The 21,843-nt window shown below is 43.3% G+C and overlaps 1 protein-coding gene across 1 annotated transcript in view; it reads left to right on the top strand.

Annotated features, from left to right (window-relative positions):
- The first annotated feature begins 14,557 nt into the window (after positions 1 to 14,557).
- NME9 (NME/NM23 family member 9) overlaps positions 14,558 to 21,843 on the top strand; it is a 24,059-nt gene continuing 16,773 nt past the window's right edge. The window contains 3 exon segments of the mRNA XM_060010053.1: positions 14,558 to 14,623; positions 14,960 to 14,993; positions 21,179 to 21,236. Of these exon segments, the coding sequence (XP_059866036.1) occupies positions 14,964 to 14,993; positions 21,179 to 21,236 (88 nt within the window). The 5' untranslated portion in view covers positions 14,558 to 14,623; positions 14,960 to 14,963.

The raw sequence follows: 21,843 nt of genomic DNA, 5'->3' as shown, positions 1-21,843 counted from the left end.
TCCCGCCCGGCCAACTTCTGAGCCTGCAGACGCCTCCCCCGACCTAGGCGATCCCAGCCCGCCACCTTAACCGCGTTCCCTTCGAATCCCGGGCCGTGTTTCTTCCTCGATCCAGTCCCCAGCGTTGCTTCCCCCAGGCCCTCTCGGTGCCAGGTTCCTGGGCCTAAAGTTCGTTCAGATGGAGGCGACGGACGGGGACGGGCGACACTCGCGATCCATTTCATTGTTTCAGTTCCTCTAACTCCTCTCCATCGGCGTCATTTTTTCCTTATTTTAAAAATTGAGATGTAATTCACATACCATAAAATTCCAGCTTTTAAAGTGGACAATTCAGTGGTTTTTAGTATAGTCACAAAGTGGCAGCCACCACTATTACCTAATTCCAGATCATTTTCATAACACCCCCCCTCTTCAAACAAACAAACAAAAACCTCCGAACCCATTTGCAGTCACTCCCCATTCCCTGCTCCTTCCCCAGACCCTGGAAACCACTAATCCACTTTCTGTCTCTGTGGATTTGCCTAGTCAGGACATTTCATGAAAGTGGAATCATACATGTGGTCTTTTGTGACCCAGCTTCCTTCACTTCGCAGGATGTTTTCAAGGTTCATCCACGTTGCAGCATGTAGAAATACATCACTCCTTGTCGTGACTGAATAGCATTCCATCGTGTGGATACACCACATTTTGTTTATCTTTCATCAGCTGATGGACAGATTGTACTTTTGGGCTATTATGAATAAAGCTGCTATGAACATTAGTGTACAAGTCTTTGTATGAACATTTCATTCCTTTTGGGTATATATCAATACCTAGGAGTAGACTTGTGGGTCATATGCTAGCTATGCTTAACATTTTGAGGAACCCCCGAACTGTTTTCCAAAGCAGCTGTGCTATTTTATATTCTAACCAACAATGTATGAGAATTCCATGTGTCCACATCCTCACCAACACTTGTTATCATCTCTCTTTTTTTTTTTTTCCGGTACGCGGGCCACTCACTGTTGTGGCCTCTCCCGTTGCGGAGCACAAGCTCCGGACGCGCAGGCTCAGCGGCCATGGCTCACGGGCCCAGCCGCTCCGCGGCATGTGGGATCTTCCCGGACCGGGGCACGAACCCGTGTCCCCTGCATCGGCAGGCGGACTCTCAACCACTGCGCCACCAGGGAAGCCCTATCATCTCTTTTTGATTACAGCCATTGTTGGGGGGGGGGGCGTATCTCACTGTAGTTTAGATTATCAGTGTCATTTTTGAGGATGTTCTTTTTGTAGACGGACCTTGATGATGACTTGGAACCAGCTTTACACATCTGGGGAACTCATTCCCTTATCATTTTGAAAGCTTCGCCCACCACCCCAGGTCTCAGGAAACTTTGCTACCCTGAGTCATTCATGCCATGGTGGTTTCAGTTGGCACCCCAGGCATCCAAGCAGCCATTTGGTGAGAGCTATTGTGCCCCCTGCAGCCACTCCCACCTGCTGCTCTGAAGGCCCCGTGGACCCCTCGGGTCCCCATGGCTCGGGGGAAGGTTTGGGTACCATCGAGAGTATCTCATCTCGGTAGGGAGTAAAAGAACTGGTTGAGGAGGGGCCTTGAGGGACAGATGTTCATCTTGACCGGCTGGTCTTGGCCTGGGACCCGCATCTTCCTCCCCCTTCCATTTACCACAGGCCCTGGGGGAGGCAGGCAGGGGTCTGTGTGTCCTGGTTGTCTCTGCACACGAGTCAAAGCTTTGTCTTTATACCCCTTTCATACACAAAGCTTTAAGAACCTGTTTGCCTTAGAAATGGAACTTAACCAGCTAGTAATCACACACAAGTACCTGAGATTCTCTAATGGTGAGATTAGACCCTGCAGGTTATGGCTGGGGTCTTACAACAGGGTGTTCATCCCACTTGGGCTGCCACTTCTGCTCTTTGCGCCCTGAAATAAAGCAGGGCTCAGCTGCTGGCAAACAGGAGCTTTAGAGAACAGGACCACTGAGCAGAAAAGGGAGGCCTGGGATTGATGGTTCATTCCTCAGTAAATGCTGCCAGAGCACCTACTACGTGCCGGTGCTGTGCACAGTCCTACCTCCGCACCAGCGGAGGGGTAAGTGGTGTGGAATCAAGAGGCGGCGCAGAGGGAGCCCAGAGGAGGGGCGCGTAACCCAGTGTGGGGAGGGGCAGGTGCCCAGGGCAGGTTTTCTGTGAGAGGTGCTGATGGAGCCAGGGTTTGATGGGCAAAGACCAATCAGCTAGGCTGTGAAGGGAGGGAGAAAACCTTATAGGCTGAGGTATGGCTGAGCTGAAATCTTTCCCCAAACTCTAGCAGATCCCCATGGCTGACCAGGTGTGCATGGGGCATGATAGAAGGTCAAGAACCCAGGCAGGGCTCAGGCCAAATTTCAGGCCCTGAGGTCCTAGGCCAGACCCGAGGCCAGGAGACAGTTCCTGGAATAGGACAAAGATCGGAGCTGTGACCCAGAGTAGAACTTCCCCGCTCAGCGACAAGAGCAAACATGCCTGATGCGCTGCAGGGCGTCCCGTGCCAGCCTCTCTGCCCAAACCTTGCTGAGTGCCACGCCTCACAGAAGACCCACACCGGTGTCTTGGGGTTCAGTAGGCAAACCCGGGGGGCCTGTGGACTTCAGGGCCAGGAGCCAGCCAGGTCACGGTGGCACAACCTTCCTCCAGAACTCTGCCCCAGTGCAGCCCCTGGGGGTTCCAGCAGCTCTGGGCTCCGGAGCCCTCACAGCATGCCAGACACGGGCACAGTGATGGGTCTGCACGCCTCCCAAGGACCCGGGCAGAAGGTCTCACTGGCCTGCTTTAGACATAGGAGACCACAAGCCCAGTCCAACCCAGCCAGTGGACTGAGAGTCAGGGCCTTCTGAATACAGAGCCTCCACTCTCTCCCCTATGTCTGGTGGCCTCGGCGGGCAGGTTGGTCAGTTGTGTGTGTGTGTGGGGGGGGCTGTTGGGAAAGCAGGGAGAAGGTGAAGAAAACACTAGCACTTGTTCCAGTCCCAGTCTCCTCGGGCCTGTGGCTGGAATTTATCTTTTGCTGACCCTGGAGCGCCAACGATGGGTTAGCCGAAGAGCCTCACCCCACCCACAGGCCTGTACTTTCCCTCAGCTGACCTTCCTTCTGTGCCAACTACAAGACCTTTGGCCAGTGATCTGGCACCAGGAACTCCATGGTCTTCTCTCAGGGCTGTCATGGGCTTTACCAACGCAGGTTCAGCCGTTTCTCAGCTTCAGCTCTCCCTGCTACCCCTCTGCACCTGCCACAGCTGCCCCAGCCCCACTAGGAGCTAGGCCTCCCAAGATTTTCTTCTCTGATGCTTAAGGTTACTGATGCTTGCGGTCCATCCTTTGCATGGGCTCCCTCTTGCTCTCTGGGGCCAGAAGAGCAGCTTTTTTTTTTTTTTTTTTTTTTGCGGTACGCGGGCCTCTCACTGTTGTGGCCTCTCCCGTTGCGGAGCACAGGCTCCGGATGCGCAGGCTCAGCGGCCATGGCTCACAGGCCCAGCCACTCCGCGGCATGTGGGATCTTCCCGGACCGGGGCACGAACCCGCGTCCCCTGCATCGGCAGGCGGACTCTCAACCACTGCGCCACCAGGGAAGCCCCCAGAAGAGCAGCTTTTAATCAATCGACTTCCCACTCATGGCCAAACTTCTCCCCAGAGTTGTCCATACTCAACTAACATTTGTTTCTGATCATTTATTTTTCTCCACTTCGTCCTTCCTCTGTCTAAACTAAAATCCAGCGGTTTTTAAACATTTGGGGGGACTTCCCTGGTGGCACAGTGGATAGGACTCCATGCTCCCAATGCAGGGGCCTGGGTTCGATCTCTGGTCAGAGAACTAGATCCCACAGGCACGCCGCAACTAAGGAGCCTGCATGCCACAACTAAGGAAGCCACCTGCTGCAACTAAGACCCGGCACAACCAAATAAATATTTTTAAAAATAAATAAATAAACATTTTGGCCTGCAACCCATAGCAATAAAGAGGTTTGACATTGCAAACCAGAACACAGACATACACACACAAGTGCAACAAAAATTTCATGAAACAATACTTATTGTTACTATGTGCCATGCACTCTGATCTATTCTATTCTATTCTGTTTCATTAGAAAATGCTAGCAAGACCTACTAAATTGATTTCATGCCCCACTAATGGGTTGTGACCTACAGTTTGAAAAACACTGAACCGTGGGGTTTTTTTTGTTTTTTTTTCATTTTAAATTTATTTATTTATGGCTGTGCAGGGTCTTCATTTCTGTGTGAGGGCTTTCTCTAATTGTGGCAAGTGGGGGCCACTCTTCATGGTGGTGCGCGGGCCTCTCACTATCGCAGCCTCTGTTGTTGCGGAGCACAGGCTCCAGACGCGCAGGCTCAGTAATTGTGGCTCACGGGCCCAGTTGCTCCGCGGCATGTGAGATCCTCCCAGACAAGGGCTCGAACCCGTGTCCCCTGCATTGGCAGGCAGACTCTCAATGACTGTGCCACCAGGGAAGCCCGTGAACCATGTTTTGACACCTATAGCCTCAGGGTAGTGACATGATAAAAATTTGTCAAGAAAGAAAAGTCTACTATAAGATTTTGAAACACATGCTAGGGACAATAGTTTGAAAAGAGTTCTGAGTTTCATAAGCCCAGGAGATTTCCTCTTCTAAGTAGGACGTGGTAGGTTGCGGCTGGTCAATTCTCCTATTGCAACAAAATGAGATGAGGCTCTCCATCTGTTCCCTCTCCCCTCCCCAAGGACATTTTCTAATTCGGGGCACTGGCTGATGATCAATCTTTGTCCAGAAAGAAGACTTCTAATGGGATAAAGAGAAACCAGTAAAGCTTTTACTGGTCACATGGTATTGGAACGAATCTAAATGCATCTAAAAAGCAGAGTGAAATCTTCCAAAGTCCCACAGTGCTTAGAAAATAAAGCCTTCCCAAGAAGAAAGAGCCTGCCTCAAAAACAAGGCCAGCTCCTGCCTCCTCCTGAGATTTGCCAGATTTTGAAGCTCCGTGGGGACAGTGTCCAGAGAGCTGGACCGGGAACTTCTGAAGGGCAGAGCTGACTCTCCGTAACCTTCCATGGCTTAGGAGACAGAGATCTGCAAGGCTCTCAATCAAAATCCACACACGAGGAATAGGGATAAACCGGAGATACGTTGTGTCCTGTAAAAACTGAAACCCAGCCACAACCCAGCTCAATCCTTCAATGGATTGAGATGATCACTCCTCAACCCACCTGCTTGTCAGAGGAAAAAGGGAACACTGTGGGTCAAATGACATCATCTGGAGTCTCTCTACTTCTTATTTACAATGTGTGTGTATAGTAAAACATAACTAGTCTTGTGAAGAGGCATGAACATATAATTGATAAGGAAGAGAAAACATTGTAGACACCCAGATCATTCAGATATTGGAGTCAGTAGACAGGACTTTGACTGCGGAGGACCTGGAACTCTCATACACTGCTGGTGGAGGTGTAAAATGGTATATCCATGCATCAGCCAGGGTGTATGCAGGATACAGAAACTACACAGTACTTTGGACAGGAAATTTTAATATAAAGAATTATTAAGTATTAGAGGAGACTACCTACTAAGGAGAAAAGAGAACTCTGAAGAAGATAGTTACAGCAGATGTCGGGAGAAGCCTCTTGGGCTGAGACAGAGCACCCAAAGAAGGAACAAGTCTGTATGAGTCCCAACGTTCACCTTCTACCAGGGGGCTGAGAACCATACCTTGTTGGAGATTATGTAGCCATGACCCACTGGATGATGAAGAGGTTTGCTGAAGGTCTATGCAGATGGTATTCATTGGAAAGCATTCCTCTTGGTGCTGAGGGAAGCCATCCCTGGAAGGGCGCCACACCGTGGAAATTGCTGGAAAACTTCCCCCAGGAGTGATGCATTGGAAGGTCAACCTCTGGAGTTTTGGAGGAAGCTGCCCATGGAGATGTGCTTTGTATTTCTGGTTGCCACATGCTGCAGGAGTCTTCCAGGTGAGAACATCAGAACCAGGAAGAGAGTCCTCTTTCTCCTGCAGTGACTGCCAGTGCTCCCTACTGACAAACCTTAACACTGTGCCAGATGGCAAAGGAGAAATGTTTGCAGGGCCCAGCTCCATTAGCACAGGGCAGGTCATTAAGTATGGATTTGGATCTGAGAGGTAATAAATTGATAACTGGCACAACTGGCTTTGAGAAACTGTTTAGCAGAATCTACTAAAACTAAACATACAGCTACCTTTGGACTCAACGTTTCTACTCCTAGGTATATTTCTAAGAGAAATTAGCCCCTAAACAGGAGACAATCCAAATGTTTATTAACTGGAGGGTGAATAAATAAGTTGTAGTTTATTCATACAATGGAATACTCTACTGCAATAACTAAGAATGATACAAAAACAACAGGAATGAATCTCACAGATACTATATTAAGTGAAAGAAGCCAGATGCAAAAGACAGTAAAAGGTAAAACTAACTGATGGTGATTGATGTCAGAATAGTGGTTTTCTCTTGGGCGAGAGGAAGATAACAGCTTGGGTGGGACAGAAGTGCCAGAAGTGTTATGTATCTTGATGTGGGTGGTGGTTTTACGAATATACACCAACGTGAAAGTTCAATAAGCTGTGCATGAATGATTAGCACACTTTACACATTTCATTGTATGTGTATTACACAGTCATCCCTCGGTACCCACAGGGGATTGGTTCCAGGACCCGATGCAGACAGCAAACTCCACAGGTGCTCAAGCCCCATGGTCGGCCCTCCAGTATCTGCTGGTTCTGCATCCACAGATTCAACAAACCTCAGAGCATGTGTTCAGTTTGCGGTTTGCAGTTGGTTGAATTGGTTGGATCTGTGGATGTGGAATTCGTGGATACCGAGGGCCACCAGCCTGTATATTTATTGAAAAAAAATCCATGTAAAAGTGGACCAGTGCAATTGAAACCCGTGCCTTTCAAGGGTAAACTGTACTTTAAAAATTCATAATACCTTCACTTAGATTAATATGTTGAATAAAGTGGAGAAAAATGTAGACAGATTAGATGGAGAAAAATGGGACCAGATAAGTGGAATCTACCAAAAAACCAAAACTATAAAAACAAAGTGAACATTCTAGAACTTAAAAAGTATAATAACTGAAATCAAGAACTCATTGGATAAGTTTAATAACAGATTGAACACTGTTGAGCACAAAATTAATGAACTTGAAGATGAGTCAAAAGAACATGTTGAAACTAAAGCACAGAGGGAGAAAAAAGATGGAGAGAAAAAGAGATAATAGTATCAGAAAGATATGTGGGACATATTCAAATGTCTAACATTCATATCACCCGATTCGCAGAAGGAGAGGAGAGAGAGAAAATGAAACAGAAGCAATACAGGTTTTCCCCACTATCTGAAAGTAGAACGTTCCTATGAAAACTTTCATAGGCTGAAATAGTATAAAATGAAATAGCAATTACCTTTGTGCTAACAGATGCACAAAATAAATTGAGATAAGGCACACATGCTCACAGACACCATTCAAAGCTATGGTGCCTTGATGCTGAGACACTGAATGTAGTTCCTGGGAAGGAGTGTGGCGATGCTACTTTTGCTGCTTCTGTAACAGCTCCATGCAAAACAAATGCTGAATGTTATTTTTGATTTTTTCCTTTTTCCTTAAAAGTGAAAAGCCTCTATGGATTTCTTTCTATTAGTGAAAACATGTACTAATGTAGGTCTTTTATAAAAGCAAGGTGACATAAAGTGAACTTTCAAAAAGTGGGAAATGACTGTATTCAGAGAGACAATGGCAGAGAATTTTCCAAAACTGGTGAAAGACATAAATCCATAGATTCAAGGAGTTTGATGAATTCCAAAAAGGATAAACACAAAGAAAACTACACGCAGGCTCATCATAGTTATATTGCTGACAGCAGGGTAAAAAATAAAATTTTAAGTGTCAGAAATCTTTCTTCATTGAAAAAAACCCTTTGATGAAAAAACCCATTTCCTGGCAGCTGATAAGAAGCTGATCTTGAGTGAGAGCCATTCTCTGCCACATTAACAATGTGGCCAGCCCCCAACATCATTCTGCAGCTCAGAGCCTGGGACCAGCATCCTCAGCACCACTTCTGACTAATGCCCAGCCCCAGCTTGCAAAATGATTGGAAAATGATCATCATTTGTAGCCATGTGTTTTCATGTCTTAGTATTTGAAATATTATAATACCAAGTCAGAAAAAGGGAAATTGCTTGGATTTTGAAACTGAAAATGCAAGGTTGGCTCATTTCAATTTAGCCCAATTTTCTGAAATCCAATAGCATCACCCCGTCAACAAACAAGACAGAAGAATTTTAGATCTCTGATGGTTAGGATTTTAAAACATTATTTTTACATTAAAACAGATATGTATATGGTAGTATTCCAAGACACATGCAAATCTTTGAGATAAATATTAGTGAAGTTTAGAGAACTCAGAGGCCATTTAGAATTAAGACCTTAGATGTCCACACAAATTTTAAGATGGCACATGGCAGAAAGAGAGCTAGCTAATGATTTGGCCTCTTCTTATAAGGGCACTAATCCCACTCATGAGGGCATCACCCTCATAACCTAATTACCTCCTAAAAGCCTCACCTTCAAATACCATCCCATTAGGAAATGGGTTTCAACATATGAATTCCGAGGGGACACAAACATTCAGCCCATAACACTATGCAACTATAATAATCAAGTCAGAGGAGTCCTGACATAGGGATAGACAAATAGATCAGTGGAATAGACTAGAGAGTCCTGAAAGAAACTCACACTTAACAACCAATTGATATTTGACAAAGGTGCCAAAATAATCCAATGGAGTAAAGGAAAGTTTTTCAACAAATGATGCTCGCAGTCAGAAATCCATATGGAATAAAAAAAGAACCTTGACCTCTATCTCATATCCTCCACAAAAATTAATCTGAAACAGTGGTACAACTGTGGGATGTGCAGCAATTAAAAAGGGACAAAATATTGATACATGCAACAACTGCAGGGAATTATGCTGAATGACAAAAAGCCAATCCCCAAAGGCTACATACTGTGTGATATGATTTAGATATCATTTAAAAAATTTTTATCTTATATTAGGGTATAGTTGATTAACAATGTTGTGTTAGTTTCAGGTGTACAGCAAAGTGATTCAGGTATACATATACATGTATCCATTCTTTTTAAAATTCTTTTCCCATTTACGTTATTACAGAATATTGAGCAGCATTCCCTGTGCTATACTAGATATTTTTTAAATGACAAAATTTTAGAAACGGAGGGCATAATACTGGTTGCCAGAAGTTAGGGACTGGTGGGGAGAGATATGTAGAAGGGAGGTGGTTGTGGCTATAAAGGGCAACACAGAGGATCCTTGTGTTCAGGATCTTGACTATGGTGGTGAATACATGAACCTAAATATGACAACATTTTATAGAACCTAATACACACACATACACACACACACACACACACACGCACACGCATGCAAATGAGTACAACTAAAACTAGGGAAACCTGAGTAAGATGGGTGGATTGTATTGATGTTAATATCCTGGTTGCAATATTATACTATAGTTTTACAAAATGTTACCATTGGGGGAAACTCGGCAGAGTGTACAAAGATTTTCTCAAGGTTATTTTTACAACTGTGTGAGTCTATAATTATCTCAATAAAAATTTCAATGAAAAAGTGAATTTGAGATGGATCATCTCAAATGTGAATTTTAATCATCTAAATGTGAATTTTAAATAACTTCTTTTATTATAATTAAAAAATAATTTCTAGTATTATAACTTTAAGATAAAGGGTATGTCTTCATGGGAGTAGGCAAAGATTCCTTAGGAAAAGATCTCTTCAGACAAAGAAAACAATAAATAGAATAAAAAATTGGTAAATTAAATCTCATCAAAAATGTAAAATTTCAAAAAAAAAAAGTAAAATTTCTGGTCATTAAAGCCATCCTGGTAACATCAAGCTGGCAGCTAGGGGCAGAGTGTGGAAGATTCTACATCTGATACTTCACCACTTAGGCCCCCGAGTAACACTAACCGTGTCCACCCTGACTGAGGAAAACTAATCCAATGGCTCCATCTGTAGGCAAGGGAGGGAGTGGTCATCTTGATCCTTGACTGGGAAGCTACCTCCCAGCAATGATCCTACACTCCAAACATGATACTTTAACAACAATACCAATAACGGCTTTACTGTCCAGAAACTTTAAAAGGCATTATCTCTCTCCACAACATCCCTGAATGGTAGGTATTATACTCCTCCTTTTAAAGACAAGGAAACCGAGGCTGAGGAAGTTGAAGAAGTTGAAGTAACTTGCCCAAGCTCACACGGGCAGTAGGTGGTAGGTCCAGGGCTCACCCAAGCCTATCAGACTCGAAAGTTCCCAGTTCTATGACTCCTGGCTGCCTTCCTCAGAGCAAGTTACAGTAGGGACATGCTGGTACTTATGGAAAAAGAAAACATAATATCCAGAAGCAGAGATATTTGTCAGCATAGACAACGATGTATTATATGTATCTAATATGTATATGTATTCTTATCTAACATGGAAGACTGGAAGTTATCTGGGGAAATAATTTGCTCTGGTTTGTGATTTGCTGTTAAAGCGAGTAGGTTCATTCTTCTTTTACACGGTCACATCACGGCTCTGAAGAGTTTTAATCGAGAAAATGCTCCTGGTGTTCAGTTTGGATCACAGAAGTGTTTCCCTTGAGGAAACCACCACCTTGTGGCAATGAACATAACTCGCACGAGAAAGAAGGGTTTTTGTCTGTTTGTTTCCAGTCTTTCAAACTCCAAAACACAGTGGTAACACTTAAGTTGGAAGTTTTTGCAGTAAACAAAGCAAAACAAACAAATGGAAAAAGTACCTTCCTTAGGATGGGCTTAATTAAAACGGGTGTCTTTGAAAAAGGTATCTGACTTCTGGGCAAAGCAATCAAATCACTGACCCATGTCATAAAATAGGTAACATGGAAATTTCATTAAATCAAGACGTTAAAAGTTGGAGTGATCCATTTGGGGGAAAATTGAGGAGGTTCCATACTGTTTAAACTGTACACTTTAAAAAAAATTTTTATTTTTGGCTGTGTTGGGTCTTCGTTGCTGTGCGTGGGCCTTTCTCTAGCTGCAGCAAGCGGGAGCTACTCTTCGTTGCGGTGTGTGGACTTACTGCGGTGTCTTCTCTTACTGCAGAGCATAGGCTCTAGGCACACAGCCTTCAGTAGTTGTGGCACACGGGATCAGTAGTTGTGGCTCGCGGGCTCTAGAGCACAGGCTCGGTAGTTGTGGCACACGGGCTTAGTTGCTCTGCGGCACGTGGGATCTTCCCGGACCAGGACTCGAACCCGTATCCCCTGCATTGGCAAGCAGATTCTTAACCACCGTGCCACCAAGGAAGTCCTGTAAACTGTACACTTTTGAAAGTAAAAAGCATTGCTATTACTAATTACACAGGACAGTAAGTGTAAGGTCAGGGTGTAAAGACATGTTATTCCCCATATTTGTTTCTGTGTTTTAGCCTGGCAAAGTTGTGACTGCATTTTATAGCAGAGACCACGTGATGAGAAATCTAACCTTTTTAAAGTGAATAAAAAGTCTTTATCTCTCTGAGTGCTGGCAGGAGGAGTTTAGTACCTGATTTGAATTTTATTTTGGGAACTAAGATCTAAGGGAGATTTCAAACGATTCAAGAACTTGAATAACCACCACCATGTGGCCAAAAACATCACTTGCACTTAGTAGACCCAGTCTGTAATGCTGTGTCTTACAGATACCATTGTATGGATGTAACACAGACTACTCACTCACCTACTGAAGGACATCTTGGTTGCTTCCAATTTTGGGTGATTACGAATAAAGCTGCTATAAATATTTATGTGCAGGTTTTTGTGTACACATAAGTTTTCAAGTCTGTTGGATAAATATATAGGAGCAAATTGCTAGATCATATGGTAAGACTATGCTTAGCTTTGTAAGAAGCTGCTAAACTGTCTTCCAAAGTGGCTGTACAATTTTGCATTCCCACCAACAATAAATGAGAGTGCCTGTTGCTCTGTATCTCCACCAGCATTTAACATAGTTCTTTTTAAAAATTTTAGACATTCTAATAGGTATGTAGAAGTCTCTCATTATTGTTTTAATTTGTAATTCCCTAATGACAAAAGGGGTTGAGTGTATTTTTCATTTGTTTACTTTTCATCTGTATATCTTCTTTGGTGAGGTATCTGTTCAGATCTTTTGCCCATTTTAAAAATTGGGTTGTTTACTTTTTTAAAAAATAAATTTATTTGTTTAATTAATTTATTTTTGGCTGTGTTGGGTCTTCGTTGCTGGGCGCGGGCTTTCTCTAGTTGCGGTGAGTGGGGGCTACTCTTCCTTGCCGTTCGCGGGTTTCTCATTGCGGTGGCTTATCTTGTTGCGGAGCGCAGGCTCTAGGCATGCAGGCTTCAGTAGTTGCGGCACAGGGGCTTAGTTGCTCCGTGGCATGTGGGATCTTCCCGGACCAGGGCTTGAAGCTGTGTCCCCTGCATTGTCTGGTGGATTCTTAACCACTGCACCACCAGGGAATCCTGGGTTGTTTTCGTATTGTTGAGTTTTGTATATTTTGGATACAAGTCCCTTCTCAGATATGTGTTTTGCAAATATTTTCTCTCTTGTCTTTCCATTCTCTTAACAGTCTTTTGAAGAGCACAAGTTTTTAATTTTAATAAAATCTAACTTATAAATTTTTTCTTTCATGGATCATTCTTTTGATGTTGTATCTTAAAAAGTCATTGCCAAACCCAAGTTCACCTAGATTTTCTCCTTTGTTTTCTTCTCAAGTTTTAAGGTTTTCCATTTTATATTTATGTCTATGATCCATTTTGAGTCAATTTTTGTGAAAAGTGTAAGGTCTATGTCCAGATTTTTTTTTGCAAATGGATGTCCAATTACTCCAGCACCATTTTTTGAAAAGACCATTCTTTCTACAATCACTTTCCTTTACCCCTTTGTCAAAGATCAGTTGACTACATTTGTACAGGTCTTTTTCTGCACTTTTTATTCTATTCCATTGATCTATGTATCTATTCTTTCACTAAAATGCTGTCTTGCTTATTGTAGCTTAATGGTAAGTCTCGAAGTCCAATAGTGTCAGTTCTCCAACTTTGTTATTCTTCACTGTTGTGTTGACTATTCTTTGTCTCTTATCTTTTCATATAAAACCTAGAATTCGTTTGCTGTTATCTACAAAATAGCTTGCTGGGATTTTGAAACTGTGTTTAATCTATAGATCACATCTAAAAATATTGATTCTTCCTCTCCACAAGCATGGAATATCTCTCCATTTATATAAATCTTTTAGATGTCTTTCACCAGCTATTATTGATTTCTAGTTTAATTCCATTGAGGACATACTCTGTATGATTTCTATTCTTTTAAGTTTGTTAGGGTATTTTTATGACGTGGCATGTGGCCTATCTTGGTGAATGTTCTATGTGAACTTGAGAAGAATCTGTATTCTGCTGTTCAGAGGAAGTATTGTCTAGATGTCAATTAGATCAGGTTGGCTGATGTTTGCTCAGTTCAACTATATCCTTGCTCATTATCTGCCTGCTGGATCTACTCATTCCTAAAGATGTGGTGTTAAAGTCTTCGATTATAATAGTGGGTTTATCTATATTTTCTTGGCAGTTCAGATAGTTTTTGCCTCGTATTTGGATGCTCTGTTGTTAGGTGCATACACAGTAAGTATGGTTATGTCTTCCTGGAGAGCTGATCCCTTTAACATTATGTAGTGCCCTCTCTTTATCCCTGATACATTTCCTTGTTCTGAAATCTGCTTTGCCTGAAATTAATATAGCTACTCCAGCTTTCTTTTGATTAGTGTTAGCATGGCATAGCTTTCTCCACCCCTTTACTTTACTTTTAAGTGTCTTTTTTTTAAAATTTTTAAACCTGTGTCTTTATATTTAAAGTGGATTTCTTGTAGACAGCATACAGTTGGGCCTTGTTGTTTTATCCATTGACAATTTCCGTCTTTTAATTGGTGTAGATCATTTACAACAGGTTTGTACTTGTTTTCTATTTGCTCCACTTGACTTTCATACTTAATTTTGAATTTGTAATTTCGTATTCTTTGTCTTAAAGGGAACCTCTTCCGACCCTCAAACCCTGGAGCCACCCCTGCCCGGCATGTATTAACTAGCAATAGAAAAGCTGCATGCCAGTCCTGGTGGGACAGAAGGGATGCAGGGATTCGAGGATGCAACTCTACAGTACATGGATGCACGGGGTCTTTGCTTGGTGGGTTCATATGTCCCAGACAGGGACAAACTCTTTAGCCAATGAAAGTGTTCCTACAGTCCAATTCTGACAGCAAGGGGCGGGACACCCTCCTGCCTTTCCGCTGGGCTCAGAGTAGGCGTGGCTTATGTGTACTCCTGTTTATTTCTTGGCCGCCTTAGGCCAGCGCTATGTTGCCATGACGACCGTGGCTGGGTCGCAGCAAATTTTGTTGGAAACTCTCGCTGCAGGTTGAAGACGGTGTATCTGTTTGCAGTGACTCAGTTTCCCAAGAATAAATTGGAACAGTAGGGATAGCAAGGTTCTGTAGACTTTTTCCATCCGAATTCCTCGGCAGGCGCTCGGATACCTGACGGGCTGCGTGGCCCAGGAGCTCGTACTCTGGCCTCTGCGCGTACCCCTTGGCCAGCTCCGGGGCGGGAAAGGGGCTCCGCAAATCCGCAGAAAATCTTCCGGCGAGCCATGAGCCCGCGGGCCGCAAGCTCTGCTTCTCCCGTGGGGTGTTCATTTTGCATCATTGCGTTTATTTGCTGCCACTCTAACTTAAAGGGGCGGGGGGGCTTTGTCTGAAGGAGGGTCTCGGCTTGCTGATCAGCGCAACGTTTTGTCAGTAACAGAGCTTCTGTCTTCTTTGCAGTGCCATGGGGAGCAAGAAGGAAATGGCCCTGCAGGTAAGCCTCAAAGAGGAGCTTCCTTCCAGCATTTGACTGGGGTTGGGGGGCGAGGAGGATGGTGTGGAGCGGGAAGTGGAGTATAAAAACGATATTGTGGGCTTCCCTGGTGGCGCAGTGGTTGAGAGTCCGCCTGCCGATGCAGGGGACACGGGTTCGTGCCCCGGTCCAGGAAGATCCCACATGCCGCGGAGCGGCTGCGCCCGTGAGACATGGCCGCTGAGCCTGCGCGTCCGGAGTCTGTGCTCCGCAACGGGAGAGGCCACAACAGTGAGAGGCCCGCGTACCGCAAAAAAAAAAAAAAGATATTGTTTGCCAGTAGTATGTGACAGACAGCGTTCTCGAACTTGAATATTGTACCTTCCATCTTAAAGGGAAAAAAAACCCTTATCTTGGATCTCTAGTGATGACAAATTTTTTGTGCACTTAAATATAAACACACATAAACTTGGGCGTAAGCTGTTTATGCTTATAGTGCTTATGCAACCATAAAACTCAAACATGAATTAACATAAAACTAAAAAAACAAGAAAATATGAATCAGTATAATTCGATGTTGACATCTTTTTTTGTTGAAGTATAATTGTGGCTTGCTGAGAGAATATGGTATCGGTTCTTTTAAGTTTGGTCATGTGTCTGTAACTATGCCCTCTCTGCAGACCCAGTTCTCACACCACTACTCTCTAAAATCATTCGCTTATTCAAGAAATATGTTTTGATATTTTGTGCACTGCACTTTCATTATAGAGTGCCTTACTTCATTTGTGCCTGTGATAAGTGACTCCATAAGCCAGGGTCTGCTCTTTTATTCCCTGGTCCTGGACAGTAAGTGGTGGTTGACTCTAAAGTGATGCAGGCATGGGTCCTGGCAGCGGAAGGGAGGGCTTTATCATAAGATCATCTGGATGATGTATAATATGGATACCTTTGAAAGCACACTTTAAAATGTCTCATAGTCAGTTCAGTCCATCAGGGTGCGTGCTCAGGCTCTAGGCACTTCCTGGAGAGAAGAGCGGCAGTGGTCTTGAGTCATCTGATTTCTCCTTTATTGTTCTCTGTGGCACCAGCACTTTACATGTGAATTCCAAAAGCCTAGTGATTTTTAAAAGGGAGAAAGCAATGTCAGGCTGAGGATAGTGTGCAGGAGGCGGGGTGGGGGAGGAGGGAAGATCTTCGGACTGGAAGTCGAAGACTTGATGTAGTTCTTACCTCTTCTCTTAGCCAGCTCCGGGACTTTGGATAAATCACGTAACCTCTCTGGGCTATAGCTTGCTCACCTGTGGAATGAGGATGTTGGGTGAATTATACCTAAGGGCCTTCCAGCACTGATATTCTAGTACTCTAGACTTATAAAACTTTTCCTCTGTCTGTATTCTGTCTGTAAATCAATTCTAAGCACCTGGTCCTACCACTTATTGCTGTGAATGATTTCCTCAACCTCTCTGAGCCTCCATGCTCTTTATGTAAACAGGACGGATAATGCATAACCAGCAGAGTTGTTATGATGAGACTCCTTTAGACATTTCCAGGCTGGTCTGAATGCTGTCTGCCGTGGCTCTAAGATTTTTGCCCCATACGACTGTCTTTTCTTGTGTCTATACCTTATATCCCCTTTGAGAGTAATAGCATTTTTCACCAATTCTTTTTCCACGCGTATTCCTCAGAGCTCTGAGTTCACTGCGGTCCTCAAAGGAAGTGCTCCCATTTGCTGAGGTCAGGGTGGCTATGCACTGAGGCATCTGTGTAAGCGTTGCCTGTCTACCAGGTCAACTCCTTGAAAGCAGTGCTTTAGGGTCTGCCCACCCAGGAACCCTGTTCTCTCTCTGGGTAAGACTATTTAGGGTTCCTTCTGTGACTAAGACAGGAATTGCAGGATATCAAGAGACAGTGTGGCCAAAAGGTGCCACACGTTCGCCATTCATTCTCTACCTCATGTAGGATTTCTCGAGGTCCAGGTATTTCCCATACCTCTCTGTTCCTGCGCTGCTCCTAGGAGTGAGGTTCTTCAGCTGTCCAGAGTCCTGGCCCTGGTGTGGCTCAGTCCATGATGGGGGTGCACCACAGAGAGTTGCCACTGACTGACAGCTGAGTCTCTGAAAGTGACTGTTATGAGAGAGAGGGTGAGGACTCCTGAGTTCTATCATTTTCCTCAGGACTATAGTTGTGGGCTCAGGATGACACCAGTCCAACTCTCTTACGGCCTGTAAGGCATCATGAAGACTTTTCTGTTTTTTCTTTCTTTTTTTTTCATAGAAACAAAAAATGTATGGAAGCCTGAATTATTTAGAAAGATGGATGTTTAATAGAGGATTTGCAGATGTTACATGTTTCCAGCCCTTTTAAAGAGACAAACACCTTAGCATACCTGTGTTAACAATGAGCGGTAATTGTCATGGTCTTTTAATTTATATTTTTTCAAAGCAGCTCTCCACAAAAACTTATTAATTACAAAGGGAAAGAGAATAATTTCACAATGCAGGAGCCTGACAGACCACCTTAATCAAGTGGTCAAAGTGAACATCATCAGGAAGGGGGCAGATCAACAGTGTGTGTCACCTGATAGGATGCAATGAGAGAACATTCTTCTGATTCTGACACTCCAACCAATCCAACCAGTTCCAGCTAATCCAACCAGTTCTGACCAATCCCAACCAGCTCTAACCAATCCAACTAATTCCAGCCAATCCAACCAGTTCCAACTAATCCAGCCAGTTCCAACTAATCCAACTAATTCCAATCAATCCAACCATCCCAACCAAGCCAACTAGTTCCGACCAATCCCAACCAGTTCTAACCAATCCAACTAATTCCAGCCAATCCAACCAGTTCCAACTAATCCAACCAGTTCTAACCAATCCAACTAGTGTCAACTAATCCCAATCAGTTCCAACCAATCCAACCAGTTCCAACTAATCCCAATCAGTTCCAACTAATCCAACTATTTCCACCTAATCCAATCAGTTCTAACCAATTCAACCATTCCAACCAATCGAAAGATGCACAGCCTGCTTCTAATCAGGAGGAAACACCGAACACACCCAAACTGAGTGGCATTCTACAAAATAACCCTCCTGTAGTCTTCAAAAGTATCAAGGTCATGAAAATCAAAGAACAGCTGAAGAACTGTTACAGACTAAGACAGACTAAAGAGACTTGACAAATAAATCCAGCACATGATTCTGTTCAGATCCTTTGCTATTCAGGACATTATTGGGATGATTGGTAAAACTTAAATGGGCTCTGGGGATTAGATAGTAATAATATATCAGTGTTTATTTCTTGACTTTGATGATTGTACTGTGGTTATGTTGAATAATGTGTTCGGGGATAACAGGAAATCAGGTTAGTAATTTACTTTCAAATAGTTCAAAAAGATTATTTACACTGTACTTGCATATTTTCTGTAAGTTTGAAATTATTTCCAAATAAAAACATTATACAAAAATGTACACTATTAATAATGTACTATTTATAATATGTATTTCTTTGATTCTCATTTCTGATATAAACCAAAATACTTTGTAGATAGATAAGAGAAAAATGTGAAGAAATGGCAATACACGCAACTGTTAATTACTTAGGATGTAGATGTTGGGATATATTTAACAAAAGATGTGCAAAACATACACACCAAAAACTATGAAAAGTTGCTCTGAAAAATTAAGGGCTATTTAATAAATGTTAAGAAACATTATGTTCATGTACTGGAAGACTCAGTCTTGTTAAGATTTCAGTTTTATCCCAAATCGATCCATAGATTCAATGCAATCCCAATTAAAATAATTGCAGAAATTGACAAGCTGGTTCTGAAACGTATATGAAAATGTAAAGGAGCTAGAATAGCCAAAATAATCTTGAAAAAGAAAAACACATAAGGAAGCCTTACACGGCCTGATTCCAAGACTTATCATAAAGCTACAATAATCAAAATAGTATAGTACTGGAATAAGAATAAATAGGTCAATAAAACAGAATAGAGTCCAAAATAAACCCATACTTACGCAATCAATTGGTTTTCAACAAAGCAAGTTAATAGGGAAATAAATTTTTTTCAGCAACTTTTGCAGAAACAACTATACCTACACATGAAAAAAAATTAACCCCAATCGTTCCCTCACAAAAATTAATTTCAAATGGCTCACAGGCTTAAATGTGAAAGCCTAAATTGTAAAGCTTCCAGAAGAAAATAGGAAAGCATCTTTATGACTTTGAGGAAAGGTTTCCTAAGAAGGACATAGTAGCCTTAACCATAAAACTAAAATTTAATCCATTTGATTTCATCAATATTAAAAACTTCTGCTCAACAAAAACTGTTAAGGAAATTAATAGGCCAACCTCAAACTTGGAGAGAAATTTTTTATAATGCATATTTCTGACAAGAACTTGTCCCCCACCAAAAGTATATATAATCTAATAATATACTTTAAATTGGTCAACAATCCAATTTAAGAAAATGGACAGCTCAATGGACACTTCTCACAGAAGATATACAAATGACTGATAAGCCCATTAAATAGTGCTCAATACCATTAGTCATCAGAGAAAAGAAATGAAAGCCACACTGAGATACCACTACATCACCATTAGCGTGGCTAAAATTTCAAAGCCTCACAGCACCAAATTTTGGTGAGAATGAGGAGCAGCCAGAGCTCTTATACTTTGCTGATAGATGTTTAAAACGGTTCAAGCACTTTAGGAAAAACACTGGCAGTTTCCTATTAAACTGAATATATACTTACCCTATGTCCCAGCAATTTAATTCCTAGGTATTTACCTACCAAAGACAACTGAGAACACGAACACAAAAAGATTTAACAAGAATGTTCCTAAGTCTTTATTCATAAGAGCCCCAAACTCTCTATCAAGCAGTTTGTGATGTTGTCATACAATGGAACATGCTCAGGAATAAAAATGAACAAACCACTGACACACAACTACACAGATGAACCCCCAAATATGCTGAGCCAAAGAGGCCAGTGCAAAATAAGACATGCTGTACTGTTTCACTTATATGATGTTCTACAATAGGCAAAATGACCGTTTTGCGGTACGCAGGACTCTCACGGCTGTGGCCTCTCCCGTTGCGGAGCACAGGCTCCGGATGCGCAGGCTCAGCGGCCATGGCTCACGGGCCCAGCCGCTCCGCGGCATGTGGGATCTTCCCAGACCGGGGCACGAACCCGTGTCTCCTGCATCGGCAGGCGGACTCTCAACCACTGCGCCACCAGGGAAGCCCAAAAAGAACTTATTATGACGGAAAGCAGATGAGTGTTTCCCTGGGATGAGGACTGCGGAGTGACCGGGAGGAGAAAGGAGGGAACTTTCTGGGAGATGGAATGTCCTGTATTATGATAGGAGTGTGGTTACCTGGATGTGTGCATTTGTCAAAACTCATTGATTCGTAGCAATTTAGTTCTGTGTATCTCATTATATATAATTTATAGCTCGATAAAATGTATAAAAAGACAAAAAAATGAGTACCTCTCTGTACATAGATACAGATAAATGTCAGAATTTAATGTTGGGCTTCCCCGGTGGTGCAGTGGTTGGGAACCTGCCTGCCGACGCGGGGGACACGGGTTCGGGCCCTGGTCCGGGGGGACCCACGTGCCGCGGAGCGGCTGTGCCCGTGCACCACAACTGCTGAGCCTGCGCTCTAGGGCCCGCGAGCCACGGCTACTGAGGCCCGCGCGCCTGGAGCCCGTGCTCCGCGGCGGGAGAGGCCACTGCAGTGAGAAGCCCACGCGCCGCGGCGGGAGGGGGCCCGCGCGCAGCGGCGAGGACCCAATGCAGCCAAAAATAAAAATAAATTAATTAAAAAAAATAATGTTGAGTAAAAACACAAATTGGAAAAGGATATCTTCAGTATGGTACCATTTATGCATATTTAGGGACACGAAACAATTTTATATAGTGTTTTTGGACAAGTAACAAGTTAAAAAAATTTTTAAATGAGATTTTCTTAGGATAGTGGTTATTCTTGGGGGTGGAGGCAGGAGGAGAGAGAAAAGAGAAGAGAGGATTGGGGAAAGATGACAGCCGAGCTGTATTTGTAAGTATTTCATTGAGAGAGAGAACAAGAGCGAGAGAGAACAATAGGTAGATACCTGGAGCAAATGAATACATAAAATTGTCTCCCCATCGTCACCCTCAGTAATACAGCGTTTGTTTCTCTTTGATGCTAGGTCAACATCAGTACCCAGGAACTTTGGGAGGAAATGCTCAGTTCCAAAGGACTAACTGGTAATTTAAGATAATTTTTTAGACCCATCCTTTTCAAAATTGCCAAATGACATATTGAACCATGAAGAGAAAACTGCAAAGAGCATCATTTTCCTATAACCTCGAGTTTCATAAATAAAGAACCAGTAATTTCTTTGTGTTTAAATACATATCTGACTTCAACATCTGTGAGTTCAGTTCAGGAAACTAGTCAGTACTGCCGGATAGCAGGGTTCCCTTCTTTTAGATTATGGTTAGCCATGCTCAGGGCTTGTTTGGTGTTAGGCAACGGAAACCTCTTCTAATTACCTGAGGCACAAAAGGGGAAGGTACTGAAAGGAATACGGGATCTCTCAGAACTCAAGTGCTGGAAGGAGTGACAGGCAACCCAAGCAAGTGGAACCAGGGGCTGCACAGTCATTAGGAAACAGCAAAGCCACTGTCACTGGACCTCCTTGTCGCTGTCATCCTTGTATCAATTATCTATTGCTGAGCAACAATTTACCCCCAAACGTAGTGCCTTATAACACTAAACATGTATTATCCCGCGGTTTCTGTGGATCCAGAATCCAGGGGCTGCTTAGCTGGGTGCCTTGACTGGGAGTCTCTCACAAGGCTGCCGCTAAGG

The sequence above is a fragment of the Delphinus delphis genome, chromosome 4 (assembly GCF_949987515.2).
Source record: "Delphinus delphis chromosome 4, mDelDel1.2, whole genome shotgun sequence".
Classification (NCBI taxonomy): domain Eukaryota; kingdom Metazoa; phylum Chordata; class Mammalia; order Artiodactyla; family Delphinidae; genus Delphinus; species Delphinus delphis.
The sequence above is the reverse complement of the archived record's forward strand: the minus strand, read 5'-3'. Positions and strand labels throughout refer to the sequence as shown.